Here is a 19,034-nt window from a genome sequence, read left to right as displayed (position 1 = left end):
GTCTGAAAGAAATAGCCTAACCTGTTTTTTTTTTTAAATGATTCTCAGTCACTTTTTTTCTAAATGCTTTACTGAACAATTAATAAGTATCTTTTATATAAAAATGCTTAAGAATTACAGTTTGAATGGATGGAGAGTTGGCACAGAGGTTAAGGCTGATCATTCAGAGGACCTGGGTTTTATTCCCAGTACTCATGCCATGGCTGACAACTAGCTGTAACCCCAGTCCCAGAGGCTCTGATGCCCTCCTCTGGCTTCCTCGGGCATGAGGCACAAATGTGGTGCACAGATTATACATGCAGACAAAATATCCATATACATAAAATAAATTTTCTTAAAAAGAAGGAAAAACTGATACAGGAGAAAGTAGAACAAAATAATTCAATAATAATGACTTATAACAAGTTTTTAATTGAATGATGACTAAACACATACTAATTATAATAAAAATAACACACTTTCAGGAATGGAATATGAATTTAAGTAGACAATGTATTTCCTACAGGTTTTTCTACAGGCAACATTTTCTACAGGTTATTATTCATTGTATGTCTTTAACATAATTGTATAGGCTATTAAGAGGTTTATTGAAGTTGTGTTTGCAAGTACTATAGTGGAAAAGACAGAAGAAGCAACTACTGATTTTATGCTAACCATAAAAACTACAAAAATGGAAAATTTTTGTTTACTAGCAAGTACATCATGTTAATGAGGAAAACTATGATAAAGACATAATGAGTTAAAATGAAAACACATCCCTTTAACTCCTTGTGGAAAATAACTATTAATTTATTAATACTTTAACACATTAAAACCCTTACCAGGACATTGTTATCAAAGCAGACATCAGGCCCTTTTCTGTATCTGGGCTGCTTAACCATGTCGCAAGGATCTGGACCATCAGCTAAAGAGGCTTGTCAAGGAACAGAGTGGATGTAATGTCTTCCCCACATGGTAAAATACGCAATGAGACATATTTATTTCCAAAATCAATCAAGACTGACCTATGCAAGTGCTTTCAACCAACAGAACAAATTCAAGTATTCAGAACTGTGAGAAACTATAATGTTCAATGAACTTTTCTCACAGTTCCCAAGTAACGTGACCAGTTCTGACCTTCAAATTTTTGGTACTGCAGTTTTTTTTCTCTATATGAGCATACACAGGGTGACAGAGTTAAACAGTCATTGCTTTAAGATGAACTCTTCCAGACATCTCTAGTGCCAAAGGATACAAGTCTGCTCCGCTTGCATGAGCAGCCGCGTGTCACAGGGACATGTTCCTTTGCTCTCCACCATTATGAATACTAAGTTGGTGTTCATGAGTTTTTCTACATGAAAGATTCTGCAAAATAGATTTTAGAAAAGATCACTAAGTGGAAACCATCTTTTGGGAAAGAGAATGGAAATCATCCCAATATCCTTTCTTAACAAAAAGAAAGATAAAAAGAAAGCCTCACCATCATCCAGGATAACACACGTGCATTGGAAGCGTGAGCACACACACACACACACACACACACACACACACACACACACACACACATACAAAATGAATGTGATTTGAAGATCACCATGTTTTGCTTACTAACACGAACACACTACCTCTCTCAAAAATAATAAAAAACTCAAGGTCATATTAAACATGTCTTTGATTGAAATGTTTAAAGTTGTTAGGCCTAATTACAAAATTTATTTATTTAGTTAATGTCCAAAACCCTAAAAATGTTTGATTTTAAGTATGCAGGAAATGGTGATATTTATCATTGGCAACAAGGCAACAATACTTTATTTTACAGATAGGCAAAGCAGGGGGGAAAAGCGGGTAAGCATGTTGTCAAACTGAGGTCAGAACAGAGTGTGGAACAATGCTTCTAACACGCTTTCTGCGAAGGTATAAATGTTTTCTGTTCTATTCAGCTCCTAACAGGTTTTCTGCGAAGGCATAATGTTTTCTGTTCTATCTAATATGGTAAACAAAGCTCTTGAAATGTGACATAAAATTTTCATTATTGCATTTAACTTTAATTATAATGCAAATCGGTGCCTGTAGTTGGAAACGGTTACATTGCAGAACTCAGAAAGGGAATCAAGCTTTAAGCTCCGCAGCCACGTCAGCTGTTTCCTTTTCCTTTGTAACCAATATATGATCAAGATCTAATTTCTTCCTTTTTAAAAAGTGGAATTTATTAGCTTTTCCTTTTGAACTGGGAAAACAGCATAGAATAACTGAAGTGAGACTATGCTTTCAAGCAATGCGCTGGACCAGTCTCTACCCTTCCAGTTCTTCGTGTACACATTGCTGTTACTGGATCACAATTAGTGTAAGGCCAAGGTGCTTGTGCATACACCGAGAGCAGCCGCTCTAGGCTGCTGTTTTATTTTCTAAACCTGAAAGCTCTGTGCATTCATTTTTAAATAAAGTGGTCTTTATCCAGCGTTCATGTTTGACTTCCCCCTTTTCATTCTGCTTCATAGACTATCTCTTTGAAGAAGTTTACAAAACCAAGTCATAAAAATACTGACCATGCCTATTGGTTAAATCCTTGGAGTAAAAATAGTTATTGTAATTGTTGTAGACTGACTTTTTCAAGCCCTCATCAACTATCCCAATGCTCTCCTCAGGTTACCTTACCTCATCCCATTTCTTTCTCTGTTAATGTTCTTCTGGAATAACTTGCCCTCCATCTCTAAAAGCCCCTGTGTACTTTGTAAACTGTGGCTCAGGGACCTCACAGCCTGGACAAGCACTTTCCTTTCAGACCTTCCAAAGCCCCCATCTTGCCCTTCTCTTCCATCCTATTACAGCCAAATGCATTTTCTCTGTATCCCAAAACATTTCAAAGATGTTTTATGAATGCTAATCATGACCTTAGGAGGTATTTTCCTCAGAGTCTTCGATTTCAAATCAAAGTTAATATTCAATTCTTCATGTCAGAGAGTGGTAGAAGTAGACGAAGAGCACCCCAACTTTTTACATCCTTTCTTATTTATCATATATGAAAAGTCATATTTGATTGAAATTATTATAACTCAATTTTGTTACAAAGCTTTCAATATTGATCTTGTTTGTGAAAATGAATTAAAATTTCTCTATTCTGCCTAAAGTCAGAACCAGTTATCTTCATCATGTTACTGTAGCTAAAATAATTACAAGTTATCAAGACTTTATGAGACCTAAAACAAAACCAAGTATTTCTGACATGTTCAGCTTAAAACAACTATTTATCACTGACTCCACTGAGAATTCCTGCTATTTTCTTGACTACAACAGGCTTGAATGCTGCCCTTAGTAAACAAGAACAACTCCACACAAAGAAACAGAGTACCTGGAACAGTTTCCACAGTCCAGTACACCACTGAATGATTTACTGTCATTCTCAAAGAAGTACTGGGTTTGTTCTGTGATGCAGCTCTGCTTCGACAGGGAGGCGGTGAAGTCATCCTCCTCCATCTCAACTGTGGGAGGCAAAACAAAGGTCACCATTGGAGATGCCGCTTTTCTTAGAGCCACTGCTCACAGAGACAAAATTAATGACAATGACAAATGTCTGGTAGGTTGGTTTACTGTTGAGGAACTGCCTGACAGTCATTAAAAGGTGCATGGTAAGTTTCTAAATAATAAATTAATATTTAAGCTACAAAATGCAGGCCAATGTGAACTATAAAAGTTTATAAATCACTGGAAATTAGAAGTTTCAGTATATCAAAAGTATCATTTTGATGATCTCTTTCTTTTGCTCACACACATGCAGACACACACATGAACACATGTGCAACTTCTCTTTGTGGGTTTACTAGACTGACTCAGCACAATCACAAAGGGAAAAGGACTTCTGTGATGACGACCACATCATCAATACATTGACATACCTGCCTCAAGGAGTCGTGGGAATGTCAAACTCAAGAGCAACTGCTGGAGAATAGACCTGGAGTTTGAAAATGAATAATTGAGAAACACCTAGAAATTGTCCTTTACAATATTTTACAGAAAAAATGAGCAGTTTTGCAAGCATAAACACATGTATACTTCATTTCATCATTTTGAGAAAAATGAATTTAACAGATACTTTTAGACATTTTGTTGTACTTCTTAAATTGTGAAAAATGTCCTACCAGGGATTCCAATCAGCAAAAAATCCAAAAGTCAAAAGAACTTGGGACCAAAGGAGAGACATACATCAGTGCAGGATCCTACTTCATGAATGAAGGAGCCTACTACATGAGTGAAGGGGCCTACTACATGAATGTAGGAGCCTACTACATGAATGAAGGAGCCTACTACATGAATGTATGAGCCTACTACATGAATGAAGAAGCCTACTACTACATGAGTGCAGAGTGCAGGATCCTACTACATGAATGTAGGAGCCTACTACATGAATGAAGGAGCCTACTACATGAATGTATGAGCCTACTACATGAATGAAGAAGCCTACTACTACATGAGTGCAGAGTGCAGGATCCTACTACATGAATGCAGTGTGCAGGATCCTACTACATGAATGAAGGAGCCTACTACATGAGTGCAGAGTGCAGGATCCTACTACATGAATGAAGGAGCCTACTACATGAATGCAGAGTGCAGGATCCTACTACACGAAAGAGGAGCCTACTACATGAATGCAGAGTGCAGGATCCTACTACATGAATGAAGGAGCCTACTACATGAGTGCAGGTGTTGGTTGTTTTTCTCTCTTTTGGGGGGCCTGCCACCCAGTTCCCAAATAAATCATACATGAAGGCTTATTCTTAATTATAAATGCCTGATCTGAGTTTGGCTTGTTTCTTGCCAGATTTCCTTAACTTATCCTGTCTACCTTTTGCTTTTGGGCTTTTCCTGTTCTTTTACTTCTGTAAATCTTACTCTTAATCTGGGGCTTGCTGTGTATCAGGGTGGCTGGTCCCTGGCATCCTCCTCCAGCTCTGTCTACTTCTCTCTTCCCAGATTTCTCCTTCTATTTATTCTCTCTGCCTGCCAGCCCCACCTATCCTTCCTCCTGCCTTGCTTATTGGCTATTTAGATCTTGATTACACCATCAGGTGTTTTACACAGGCAAAGTAACACAGCTTCATAGAATTAAACAAATGCAACATAAACAAAAGTAACACACCTTAAAATAATATCTACAACATGAAGGAGCTTACTACATGAGTGCAGGAGCCTACTAAGTCATATTACTATGCAGAAGTGCTAACTCTATGGGGGAGAATATCAACATTTGGTGCACAAACGTTTATATCATGAATTTTCTTTTTATTTTAGTTACTAAAACTCCATAGCACAATAAAGACATGCAAACAAAAATCATTATCTGAACTTTAGGCCTGAGATTAATCTGTAACGTGGCATACATAGAATTACATGGAGAAACACAATACATTCTAGTTCTATAATAAATGGTAATTGAACCAAATTTTTGTACAGAATATTCTGGAACTTTATTTAGTTAAGCGGCGGTAACAGAGATTTTAGCCAGAAAATGGACAAAGGCAATAATTTCAGGGTTATTATAATATAAAGAATATCTACTTATAACATATTAACATACAAATAGCACAGTTGTAAAATAGAAATTTTTAGGAAAATTTGGAATTTTAAAATTTGAAATATTTTTGTTACTTTAGTAAAAATGATATGAGCTTGATTTTATCACCCAAATCCTTAATACTCAATGGCTATTATAGATTAGTAAATATGAAATATGGCTGAGCCAGTTCAGTAGCATGAGGTACAACTCCAGAAAGATGGGTAGTCAGGAAAGAAGCAGAGGGCAAGGGAAGGAGAGAAGGAATCCTAGACACAGGCATGGAGTGGCCTGGGGGACCAGAGTGTGATTCCCACACTCACTCCTGCAGTGTCACACCAGTTTAAATGTTTGGACTTCACAGGTAGAAGGTGATGATGCTGCATGAAGGGGATGGGAAAGCCATCCCAAGGAGGAAGAGGAGTCACCTTCATATGAGGCTTCCGACACTGTGCCAATATTGTATTAATACAGAAAAATCAGTTACCATGTCTTGAATTGCATCAATATGCACATTTTATCTGTATATTAAAGATAATAAATCATGTTTTATCAATATTCTTAGAATTTAAGGATTAAGTATAACATTAAAAAATACAAATTCAGTTGGGCGGTGGTCATGCACACCTTTAATCCCAGCACTCGGGAGGCAGAGCCAGGCAGATCTTTGTGAGTTTGAGGCCAGCCTGGTCTACAGAGCTAGTTCCAGGACAGCCAGAGCCACACAAAGAAACCCTGTCTCAAAAAAATTGAAAAACAAACAAACAAACAAACAAAATTTCAGAGTTCTAACTGGACCACAGAATAATCTAGTCAAAAGCTCACACTTAGGGAGGATATAAGCCCGGGGCAAATTTTATATTGTTGTGTAGCTAAATAAATGTGCTGTCAAATTCTTGAAGGCATCTGTGCTTATATCTATAGACAACTGCTATTCTCAGCTCCCATCTGAGAAGCTCCTCCTTACATTGAATGCAAAAACTCCTGGCTCCTCAAGGTGCTGAGAATAACGAGCAGTTGAGTGTTTAGGCCTGCACGGGACATTTATCTCACCCTCTCTCAGGTTTAGGGAATACCATGGATGAGGAGGCTAGATGAATCTAACCGCTGGAAAACGGCAAGTTTCACAATGTGCCTTCTTTGGACCTGGCATAGCCATGGAAAAATAACTCATGCAGGGCCTGTTTATCACGGCTGGAGGAGGGATCTTGGGGTCCCACCCCTCCATACTAACTATTGGTTATTGATGGATTATGGGAGAAGGGGTGTCATTATCCTCAGATGTGGACCCACTGGTGAGCCCATAACCACTCAGCCGGCCTTTGTGAGCTCAGTGAATCACAAAACAAAAAGATGACAAGATGGTTAAGGGACTTGTATGGGGAGGGGGAATAAAAGAGGGTGAAATCAAAATGTATCCTGTACATGTAAGAAATCACCAAGAACAAATTTAGGTTCCAAAAAGTCTCTAAAGAGGGTGAAATTTTCTTGAACTTATCAGTATTTTCATATTGATGAAAATATGAAATATAAATATTTTCATATAGAGATTTGAAAAGTATATTTTATACGATCATTTAGAAAAACTACTAATATTTCTAACATGTTCATAGGAACGAATAATACCCATAATACACAAAACCCATACTTTAATGACATTTTTCTTTCATTTAGAATAAAACAAAACACGTGACTTACCAAGCAGCAGCTGTGGCCCACCAGCCAATCTGCAGTATATCTGCAATTGATGGCTATAAAATAGAAAATACATATCGAGAATTCGTTACATCAATCTGTGCTGGTAGAGGCGCCCCATGAGAGGAAGTAGCTCAAGCACAGGCTTTACTGACCACGTATGCTGAACGATGTCCTGCCCCTTGCTTCGGAGCAGCGCCTGGATCACACACTGACTGATAGTCATATGATTTATTGAATGCATAAACTGATATATTAACTAGGTGTCTCATCAAGCTTGGATCAATCTCTCCAAAAAATCGTCCAATCTGGAAAAGAAAAGAGATATTCAGTAGTTTCAAATTTAAAACAACATCAACATCTAAATCAATACAGTAAAAAAAAAAAAATACTATCTGAGAAACTGAACTAAAATACCAGTTTGTAAAATTGAGTAAATGAGAAACTGCCTCTGGCAATGCCGAAAAATCAAAATGAAATTAAGCACACTCATTATTCAGGAGCTCTCTGTGGTTTTATATTTGTGGGAGGAATGAACACCAAGTCCACTTCTAAGCACAATAAGGTCACAATTAGATGTTCCCTGGTGAGAAGAATGGGGTTAGAAGCAGGAAAAGAAGAAACAGAGTTGCAGTCCTTCGGGTTAAGGTTCCAATAGAAGACCATAGTTAATAATGTTTAATTGTATACCAGAAATCACCAAAGGGTAAATTTTGGTTCTCTTCCTACAGAAGAGAAGGCAATTGAGATGACAGATACTTTAGCTAGCTTGACTTACAGTAATAAACACATATAAAAACATCTTACACCTACATGCTTTCCATGATAAACAGCACTAAAAAACCTATTATCTCCTGGAGAAGGGAAGAGTACTGTAAATGAGGAGGGTAGGACTAAAAACCTACCCAGCAGGCTGTCATGAACTGGGGGCCTCAGAGAAAGGGCAGTCACATACTCCTAGCTTTAGCAGAAAAGTTATGGTTAGTCAGAAGAAAGGCTAGTGTTGGGAGCTCTTGGTATATTTTAAACAGAAAACCTAGAAATATAGATCCAGAATTAATAGTCTTTTATGGTCAATTTGTAAATTTTGGTCTAGAAATTGCATCTGTCCATATGATGACTTAGATATTACCAACTGATTGTATTTAAGATGTAGCAATTTTCTGAATTGCTGAAAGAATGAAGGCAAGTTCATATTACTTTAAAATCCCCAACTATGTGCATTAATGGTGACTACTGTTATCTAAAAGTAAAATCAATTACAAAAGGAGAGCTAGATTTACTATTTAGAATGCATTGGTTTACATTCTATTGCTCTTGAAGATTTCTTTTGTGACAAAAATTGAACAACTCATCAATTTCTAAAAATCTAAAGGGGTTTACTGATTTTAATCCTCGAAAGCACACTGGAAACTGAACTTCTCCCTTACTCCAGGTCCATACCTGATTAGTATAATCATCATGGTTGGCCATCAGAAGAAAGCCGCCGTCATCTAGAATCACACAATCCATTACCTAGGAGCAGAAAGCAACAGGTAAATGTGAATATGAAGGCTAGCATGCTGCTCCATTATTGCTCCAGAGTATACAGATAAGCTAAGCAACAGCAATAGAGACATTTCAGCAACTACATCTTCTCCAGATAAAGTGAATTCCGACTAATCTTATACATGTATGCACACAGCTGTTCATGTTAAGCCTCCAGGTTTAATAATCTATTACCAGCTAAGCTACCTACCAATGTTATTGTCTGGACAAATCTGAAAAGAGATTCAGCCATGCCTTTTTAGAACTGCAAGGTCATCTAAGGGTCCAAGATGCTGGATAGACCAGCATATTTAATACCACAAAAATTGTTTTTTTAAACCTAATATTAACAAGAAGCTATCTATATTTTTTATTTACTATATTTCCTAGACTAGGGGAAAAATCAAGGAGTAAACATGAGGAACTATTTTACATTACTTTGTTAAAAATATTTAGTTGGATAAATGGGAGATTTATACAAGAAGGCAAAAAATAATGTGTTCATAGATGAGAAAAGAAATTTCTACCTGGTTTAAGTGTGTGAAAATTTAGTAGCTTATGTTGAACAAACTCACAATAAAAACATCGTTTTCAAAGTTGGAAACACAATATGCTATGTTCCCAGCATCCAAACAGTTTGCTGAAACATTTTCTCTAAAGCAACTGTTTAACAGGGTCTATGGGAAAGTAAATAAACTCTAAAAGAATAAAAGGTTTGGCTTATAATTTCACAGAAGTAGGAGTCATCAGAAAGCCAGAAATCTCCTTTTCCTTTGGCAGTCCATTTGTGTCTGCACAAATGGAGTAGGTATTCACATGATCTTCTTCTTCAGTTCTTGGTTTTAGCATCCTACTTAGAGCACCTTCAGGTCCTTCACAAAGCTGGCTCATGGTTTCTTTCTCAGCTTTGCAGAGAGAGATGACACAAGGTATGACCTAACTCTTCAAAGTCTACCATCAGCATTTAGTTCACATCCCCTATCTCCTTCAGTATTGTGAAAATTCACAGAAAGGACAAAGGTTGAGGACAGACTGCATTTGAAACCAATACTGTACTTAGAAACTTCTTGAAAAATAAATAAAGTTGAAGATATTCAAAAGACTCCATCTTCACCAATACTAAACAGAATATGATCCACTTGGACATGACTCTTCTCCTTCCTTAAGATATAAATGTGTTCTGAAGAAACATTTAAAGTACCTGTATTAATCAGTTTTCTACAGAATGTGTTAGCATTAGATCAAAAATCCTGGATCTTTTTAATCATCGACATGATTATTATTCAGTAAGCAAGAGAAACAAAAACACTCTAGTCAAATTTATTTTAAAGAGTTTTCTTACATCACTGTTTCTTTTGCAGTCACAAACTGGACCAGCACACTAAAATAAAAAAACAAATAAATAAAAAGAAAAAAAAATGAATTAATCACCATTTCACAGTTTTAAATCAGTTGAATTTAATAACTACTTTTTATAATAAGACAGCCTGGAATATTTTTATTAGGTCTAAATAAGAGTAAATAATTATAGTTTATAAGGAAAAAGATACTAGTTTCCTCTTTAAAAAAAGAAAATATCAATCAATATTTATCTGTATGAACACTTCAAGTTGTCCACCTCAAACTGTTTTCATTGCATTGCCTAGGAAATCACAAATGTTGAAAACTAGAATGCCCATTTCTATTTAAGTATAGTGATATTGGAAATTTATTTTGCCACTACATAAGGATCATTTTTACTTATGTGGACTTTGAAAATATTAAACATCATAATTTAATAACTTTGAAAAAAATCTTACCGGATCCCTGATTGAAGTTTTGGTAAAATTTTCTATCCAGGAATTTATGTCAATTTTAATTCCCACAACTGAAAGATATAATGTAAATTAATTTGAAGTCACGATTTCTATAATATTATCTTTGCAATGTAACAACTTAGACAATTTATAAACTAGCTAATAAATTTCATAATCAATATAAGTTTTTTTTAAATACAGAGGTACAGTTTTTGGAGTCATTAAGAAGTAGTGCTTGTAGTCTTAAACCAGACCATAAATTGTATTTGACATTTCAAGTAATTTTTTAGAAATAGCCACCATCTGGCTGTCCAATTAATTAACAATATTACTTAGAAAATGTGAGTGTTGATCTCAAAAACATGGTATCATTTGAGCAGTACATATAAAACGTATCTCTAACCCTGCCAGTTCAAGCACCAGATTCCTAAGAGACATTTGCTGAAAGAGCAGACAGCTGAGTTTATGAGATACTGGGAGAGGTGGGGAAGAGTGAGGGGAAGCTGAGAGAATAAGTGATAAGTGGTAAGTCAATAGCAACTGAGTGAAAGGCAAAGGAGCCAGGAAACACTGGAGTGACTCCTAGCAGTTGAACCACAGATAGGTAACATTGTTCCCAAGAGCAGAAACACTGCTCCTCCCCCTTTTCCATCTGCTCTCTAAACATAACTGCAAACAATACTGAGTCATATAACGACAAACGCCACTTGCTGAATTTTTTTGCTGTATTTACTCACTCAGCCCACTTCTAGTTCTCATTTGTACTGTTGTTTTGGTTGCCCAGTTGATTTAATTTGTTTTCCAAATAGTTGAACAATTTTAGACAGATCCAGCCCTAATTGTTTTCAGCAGCTACATAGTAGTCTAGTATACAGGTATGTAAATGTAAGTTCATGTTTAAATGATTATAAGTATGTACAGCCTTGACACAAATCTTCCATGTATTTGAGACTAGGATATACTGATAGAGTAGCATTGTTTATCTATCTCAGATATAAAATTTTGATCTTCTGAATAAATGTTTCCAGGTTATGAGGAAATGTAATGTCTTATTTAACCTTGGTCACATGTACCCATGATGTATGCTTACCTGCAGGCTTAAGAAGTTTTCCTTGGATATACAGCTCTACAGCTTTGCTTACCATGATGCCAGATTCATATGCACCAGGGCCACTTTCTGAAAGAAAAGCAAACAGACTAATCTAGATGAACCATCATTCTGAGCCTCTGAATGGGTGCATTCTGCTTATAAAGAGGTTTCAGCTTTCTCTTTTATTTTGGAATATACCAAAGAAATCTGACTGATTGTGAGTTGGTTTTTATGTATTTATTTACTGACAGGAATTCCTAAACTTCATTTCATCCACTTCCATAATATGATGGGTGCATGCCCAATCACAATTTTCAAAATGTTGGAGGGAAATGGAAAGAAAGATCTTGGAGTCACAAAACAGGCTTTGTCTTTTTAAGATGTATGTCTGTGGATATAACTCTGAAACCTTATGGATTTCAGTTTCCTCATTTTTAAAATGAGAGGAATAAAGTAACTATGTACACAGATAGTGAATGGCTGAACAAAAATAGTTTTCTTGGGGGGAGAAGCAAAGAATCATATAAATTATATTAAAAGATGGACAATTTTTTATAGATAGCAAATTATACAATTAACACAGATAAGATACAATTCATTACTATACACCAACTTATTTCATTCATCAGCCACGTTTGAATGCAGTAGTTGAAATACAGGGGATTAGCCCCATATGTTTCTACTTAGTGTGCATGCCTGCAGGAGATGCCAGCTCTGCATTGCTGGAGGACTTCTTGCTGTGTATGCATTCAATTTCTTCCACTAAATCCATGTTTCTTTTCTGTTTTCCCAATCTCCTCTACATATTATATACACAATAATGACCATACCAGGCAATTAACAAAATAAATTGATTTGAAGGGAGAGGCACCAGGTATAATAGTTGTTTAAGATTTAAAAGGAACTAAGACATCGAATTCCAAAGAATACTCACTGTTAAAGTAGGGCGCAGTGAAAACATAGTTATCATTATCAAGGCTCCGCTTGTAGAAGCTGTCCTCATATGTCTCTGGGTTTTCTTGCCAATTTTCTCCAGCCCTAGGGAGGAAATGGTTCTCATCATTTATATTCCTTAAGGTACATGATAACCTGAATTCCTTTTGTGGAAATACAGCTCTACAGATATATCTACTATTCAGGTATGGCTAAGGGTCAGGTATGGATAGTGTAACTGGTACTTATTACTAAGCAATGCATCAGCATACTAAGAATAAGAAAAAGCTGACTCTCAGTTGAGAAACTGTGGATAAATCAGTTAACTAATATTAATAAGCCTTGGTACCTATTCAGCCCACGGCGGGAACTGTTGTTAAGATAGTGAGAGATGCGAGGCATGAAAGACCGAAGCAAGCAAGGGTGTGCTACACTACTGCTGCTCTACGTCCCCAGTGTGCTCGTTATGCTCTTACAGCCCAGGTGGACTCTTCCTACAAAGAGGAGTATCTCTTTCAACCTCTCTTACATTTGTAATGAATTTATATATACAAATATGACTAGCGACTGCCATTGAAACATCTTATAATAATATTGCCCAGGGAAATGGAATATTTTATTAATATAAACACTTTAAACAATACTGCAATTTAATCTACTAACAATGATCAGTTTTCCCAAAGAATAGCTTCCTTACATGGCAACATCCAGGCCCTTGGCACAGGCTGTTGCGACGAACTTATTTTTACAGATGTTACTTGAACTTACTCTTTGGGATAAACTCTTGTAATCCCACCATCCGTCACCACAAAGCGTGCTTTCACTCCTTTGCTAAAACAGAAGATAAAAGGATGTTAGAAAAAGTAAGCTTTAAGATGCTGAGCTAGGTGTTCGTGATACAAAAGAAATCAAGGCAACCAAGTTAGACCCATCAACACACACAGATGGCCGGTGAAGAATCTAGGAAATGAAGCGCTCACTGTCAGTGTACTTAAGAGTCATCTTAGAAGAAAGAAGGGTGGGGCTGTCACCTGATGGTGATGAGCAGGGATACAGAGGACATCCACGGAGAGAGAAGAGGGAAAGCTAGTCTAGGCCCTGGAGTTTGTGAGGAAGGAATAAGACAATGAGAGGGAAGTCATAGGCAGTTCACTCTCCAGCATGAGGTTCTTAAAGGGACAGCCTGTGAGCAGTTTTGAAATTCATGCTTAAGAACTGCCCTTCCCCACCTCTCTGAGGTGGAATTTGATCTATACCAAGGATGACCTTATGCCTGTGCTGCCCCTGCCTCTGTTCCTAGATGCTGAGATTATAGTCATGGGCCAGCATACCCGTCTTCAAGCTCTGTCTTTATCTTTACATTAAAGCACTTTAGGAGGAGGACTGGGGCAGGAATGCCACATGGAGGCAAGAGTCTTGGAACTGGGACCAGGAAGGCAAGTGCCAAAGGGACAAAACGCGGCTGAAAAATGCTATTTTAGGACCTCGATTATGAAGAAGAGAGGTAAACATGCTGAGAAGAAGTATCTAGTTGAGTGGCTGACTGGATACGTATGAAAGAGAGATTGTGGATGAGAACCACCCTGCAAACTCTCTATCATTGAGAGATTATAAGATTATAGAAGAGAGCAGCGTGTGCCAGTAGAAAGGCAATTAAACAGTCACTACAAAACCTACTTTACCACAAACACACATACACAAACTTGTTGATTAAATATGTTTTAGCCATATTAACATATAATGCTCACACATGGCCAATATAACCACTGAATGATGCTCACAACTGAAAATGCAAATTATCGACAATTGTAAAATGATTTCCTGAGAAATCATTTCTAAAGTTAAATAACTAACTGAATTTATGAGGCCCATTATCTAAACATTTCCCAGGGAGATGTGAAACTGAAACTCAATATATATATACATAAACAAGATCAAATACTTACATATTTTTCTGTTTACTCCAGTAATTTTGGACAAGTTCATTTGTAAAACCAGCATCCAACAAGATTCTATTAATCAAATCTGTATTACCTAACACAGAAAAATGATATCTTTAATTAAACTCACATAGATTTTTTTAATTCAAATAATAATAAAACAAATATATTTACTGTTTTCAAAACCAGTTGAGTAGATATGCAGGAGTATTCCATATACATTGTGTATTTTCTTTATCATTAATCTTATCTTATATATTGAGGACATGAATGAATTAGTATTATAAAAGCCAATTACTAATAAGAGAAAATGCTTTATGAAAAGACATCTGACTCCTAGACATGCCAAAGAAGCTGCACCTATGAAAGCTAAACATAATGCTGCCTGGCCAAGAATGTACAAGACAATAACAGTTGATGTGCCAACATGGATGGGGGAATTTTATGAGGCCCCAGTGATGATGAAGAACTCTAGACAGTTGATGACTGCTGAGAGATGGAGAATCAGACTTCTCTAGGGACAAGTTCCCCGATAGGCTATTCAATTCCTAGTGGTCATCCCTAAACACATATAAATATGAGCAACACTAAATGGACACAGAGGTTGTATGTGGGATTTGTATTTGCATATGTATGTACAGATTTGCACATTTAAAATATGTATCTTAAGTATTTATATATACAAATATGTATATATGTTTACTCATGTATATACATATAAATGTATACTTAACATGTATCTATATTCATACATATATAACACTAGTAATTGAAGAGGAAGAGGTCATGACTTGAGAGGGAGTAGGGGTGGGAGGCATTGGAAGGCAGAAAGGCAGGGTCGGAAAGGATTTGAATATAGTACTCTTGTATGTAGCTCTCAAGAAAAACCTTAAACAAAAATAAATGGATAGATGAAAATTCAAAAAGACATCTGCATTATAACATTTTGGAAACAATGAAAAATATTCTTTTTTCTATGTTTTGTTTGGTTATGTAGCTTAATATGGTGGTTCCATACCATAATAACATATACATATATATGCAATATACACACTCATATGTAGATAGGATTATTAACTGAAATTACCAAGTAAAAACATGAAACAAATATGTCACTGTTTACTTTCACCTTTTTTAAATAAGGAAAAGATACTTTAATTCTACCACATTCCACAGTAGAACATAATATCAGACCATACATTTGACTTCTTGAAAACTCCTCTAAATGTCCATTTGTGTGTTTGTTTTGGAGTAGGGGGAAGGGATAGAGTTAGCCTATACTAGCACTGTTCCAAAACTGTAGTTTTGAATGTAGTAATATCAGTTCAAGAGCACAGGCTTTCGGCTGTCATTTCTGTAATAACTGAGGAGCATGCCTGTCCAAGTTCAGAGGCAATAGAAAGAATAAAAAATGAGAACCCAAGATCAAAGAGCATATCTTATTCACTTTGCCTCCTGTGCCTTGTCTGCTCTCAGGACATGAATCCTTGAGAAAACCTACAGGAACTTTCTTCTCACACTCATGATAAAACCTCATCTAACTCCAATGAGGAATGTACGGTCTTCACTAATATCCGATTGATGTAAGAGGCAGGGTGGGGGGTGGGGAGAGATGGAACAACTCAGTTGGGTTTTCAACATAACAGTTTGAGAGGGAGAGGCAACTTTGAGGATGCTTTCTGACTCTTTATAACTGATAGAAATGCCTTGTTTAGCCTTTCATAATCGAAATAATTGCTTTTTAAAAGGGAAAAATTAAAGAGAAATACGAGGAGGAAGTGACTGTTTCATCTCTGTTCTCTTTTCACGTTCTGTGTATTTGTGGGGCGTTTACCCACCACCCCCACAGCTTCCCAGAGTTTTCTTGAGTGCGAGCAGCAGGAAATATTAGATAGAAGGATTTATAGCGGAGAATGTTGTGGAGATAAACAGATAGAAAATAAAGGATAGCCTTGAGAGGGCCTGGAACCTATTCCAACGGGCCCGGACTGTCTCTGGTCCAAGGTTTTTATAGAGACGCCAAGGGGTGGAGCAAAAGACCTCCTCCCCCAGCACAGTCAAGTGCAGACCATCTCAGACACCTGCACTCAGGCCCGTGGTCCTGATCATCCTCTATTCGGACCTGCTGGGTAAAGCCACGAGGAACCCCAGAACGGGCTCCCACATGTACTGGGATAAACTTCATGTGTATTTGCTTCGCTCCCTTACTTCTCACTTGAGTTGTTCCTGGTGGAATTCTTACAAGCCATTTTTAGGATGAAAAATTTTTGATTATTACATATTTAAAAGTCTAGAACCTTTGTATCTGAACCAAATCTTAAGGGATTAATGATGTAGACTTACCAGAGAGACAATGATGATAGTTAAAATTAATTATTAAAGTTGTCTCCATCTCTAGTACACTTGGCTTATAAGGTATGCACCTACAGAAGTCTATTTTTTAGACAAAGTTGCTTGTGATTAAACTAAGTCATAAGGAAAGAAAACTATTAAGTGATTATTCTTTATACTCTATTCATAAGAAAACAAATACATTTGAAGACATAACATATTCAAAGAATATATACTATGTTTTTCTCTATATAGCAAGTGCATTGTAATAAAAATCTCCAATAGATGACTCAAACCAAATTTTAAAATTTGAGAGGAACTAGGGTGAGCATACCACTTAACTGCTTTCAAGTACTGACTACCTTGCTTTGAGAACTTGATTTCACTTAATAACGAAGTGATATTGCTATAATATAAAACGTTAAGGACCAAATTGCTGCATGTTACCATTAACATTCATGTAGTAAATAATTCAGCCCGCCAATAAGCTGATAGGATCATCCTGAGACTTGATCATATAAACCAAGCTGACCACTAGACACAAGCACTGAGGCAGGTGTACCACAAGTTCATAAATACTTACAGGAAGGGTTATTTGGAGTTTTTCTATCAATAAATTCATTGAAATTTAAAAGAAATTCAGTATTATTATCCGAGAGTTTAAGGTCATTGCAGTATTCTCTGAAAAACAAGATTTGAATATTTAAGATATTGAAATCAAAACCTTACAACTTTACAGTTTGCAGAAACAGTATTATTGGTTGTATGGCTTTGCAAGTGATTGAGCTTGTACCCCGCCCCCCATTGTTTTGTCTCTCAAACAGAACTGCTAGTGAGTGGTGAGACCACAGACAGTACATATTCACTGCCTGGTCTCTGGAGAGTGGGTGCTCAATACAAATGTATTTGCTAAAATAGCATAGTAAATTGTGGCTTTTATAAATTTCATATTAAGACAAATTAAAAATATTTATTCATTGTAATATTAATAAGCTCATCATATATATCATACTTTTCCATAATAATCTACATGTTAAGATTAAAAAACCATGGCGATGTTTTACATATTTACAAATATCTTAAATTCTTGACTTATTTTGAGGGCCATTAAGAAAATATGTTCTCACAAATAGACTGTTAGGAAAAAAAGGGATCTTGGCTTGTTTGTTTGATTTTCAGTGTTTTTGAGATGGGTCTTACTATGTGGCCCTGAAATTTGCTCTGTAGTTGAGGCTGGCCTCCAACTTTGAGCAATCCTCCTGCTTCTGTCTTCCTACATCCTGCGATAACAGGCTTCCACCTCTATCCCACTCTACAAGACAGGATTGCTGTAAAAGTCTTTTCCAATAATGTAACCATTGATAACTATAACTTATTAGTAATTTTTGATTATATGTAAGTGATTTTAAAATATCAATAAACTTTTATATTTTATTATACTAAAAGCCAATGTTCTACCTTGTACTTTGGATGAATTTATAATATCATAAACTGATTACTTAAAAAATATAATTTTAGGCATAAATTCTGCATCATCATTTATAAAACTCAAATCAATAATATCACTGCAAAACTCACCAAATAATGCAGATCTGTATCAGGATGCTGCCATGCTTATAGTAGTAGATATAATTTCCTCCGAATCTGACTTTTGCTTACAAGCTTATATACTATGCAACAGTGATTTCAAGTAAAGGGCTCATAATCTATTTCTGGAAAATCTCTGCTGAGTGCCTAACCATGAGTGGGTGTGGTTCGTCCATCATTTGTTCAAATGAAATAGCACTTTTGAAAACAAAGGGAAGGCGGCACCTCTCAGGCTTCTTATTCAGTTGCACAGTGCTTTCCTTTGAGGAACTGGCTTACTCTAGAACATGGTAGGATTGGTTCCTTCATTGTGGAAGACTGTCTCTCCTTTTCTAGATAAGCAGTGAGAAACTTAATAATTTTTACTGCTTCAATCATAGATATTTTAAAGCAAAATTTGTTGTGGAGTATTACTTTATGTAAAGGTGTGTTAGTGAAATATTTAACTATGTAAAGATGTGTTACATTTGTTTATGTTGTGAAATAATACTTTAAGTATGTAAAGGTGTGTTGCATTTGTTTAACTTTGCCTCCCCAAGGCACCTGATTGGTCTAATAAAAAGCTGAACAACCAATAGCTAGGCAGAGGAGGAATCTAGATTGGAGAG

At 36.3% G+C, this 19,034-nt stretch overlaps 1 protein-coding gene across 7 annotated transcripts in view; it reads right to left on the bottom strand.

Moving 5' to 3' along the window:
- The window catches only part of Cacna2d1 (calcium voltage-gated channel auxiliary subunit alpha2delta 1), a 432,008-nt gene that overhangs the window by 9,981 nt on the left and 402,993 nt on the right, over nt 1-19,034 (bottom strand). For all 7 annotated transcript variants that reach the window (XM_076566314.1, XM_076566315.1, XM_076566316.1 and 4 more), the window contains 14 exons: nt 17,423-17,520; nt 14,515-14,602; nt 13,337-13,399; nt 12,570-12,673; nt 11,636-11,722; nt 10,549-10,616; nt 10,092-10,130; nt 8,666-8,737; nt 7,378-7,530; nt 7,226-7,278; nt 3,873-3,928; nt 3,329-3,458; nt 1,235-1,344; nt 822-904 (listed from right to left, as the gene is read on the bottom strand). In XM_076566314.1, coding sequence (XP_076422429.1) covers nt 822-904; nt 1,235-1,344; nt 3,329-3,458; nt 3,873-3,928; nt 7,226-7,278; nt 7,378-7,530; nt 8,666-8,737; nt 10,092-10,130; nt 10,549-10,616; nt 11,636-11,722; nt 12,570-12,673; nt 13,337-13,399; nt 14,515-14,602; nt 17,423-17,520 — 1,204 coding nt within the window. The remainder of the gene's footprint in view (nt 1-821; nt 905-1,234; nt 1,345-3,328; nt 3,459-3,872; nt 3,929-7,225; nt 7,279-7,377; nt 7,531-8,665; nt 8,738-10,091; nt 10,131-10,548; nt 10,617-11,635; nt 11,723-12,569; nt 12,674-13,336; nt 13,400-14,514; nt 14,603-17,422; nt 17,521-19,034) is intronic.

The sequence above is a fragment of the Peromyscus maniculatus genome, chromosome 3, assembly GCF_049852395.1.
Source record: "Peromyscus maniculatus bairdii isolate BWxNUB_F1_BW_parent chromosome 3, HU_Pman_BW_mat_3.1, whole genome shotgun sequence".
NCBI classification, from domain to species: Eukaryota; Metazoa; Chordata; class Mammalia; order Rodentia; family Cricetidae; genus Peromyscus; species Peromyscus maniculatus.
This window is presented reverse-complemented; position numbering and strand designations above follow the sequence as displayed.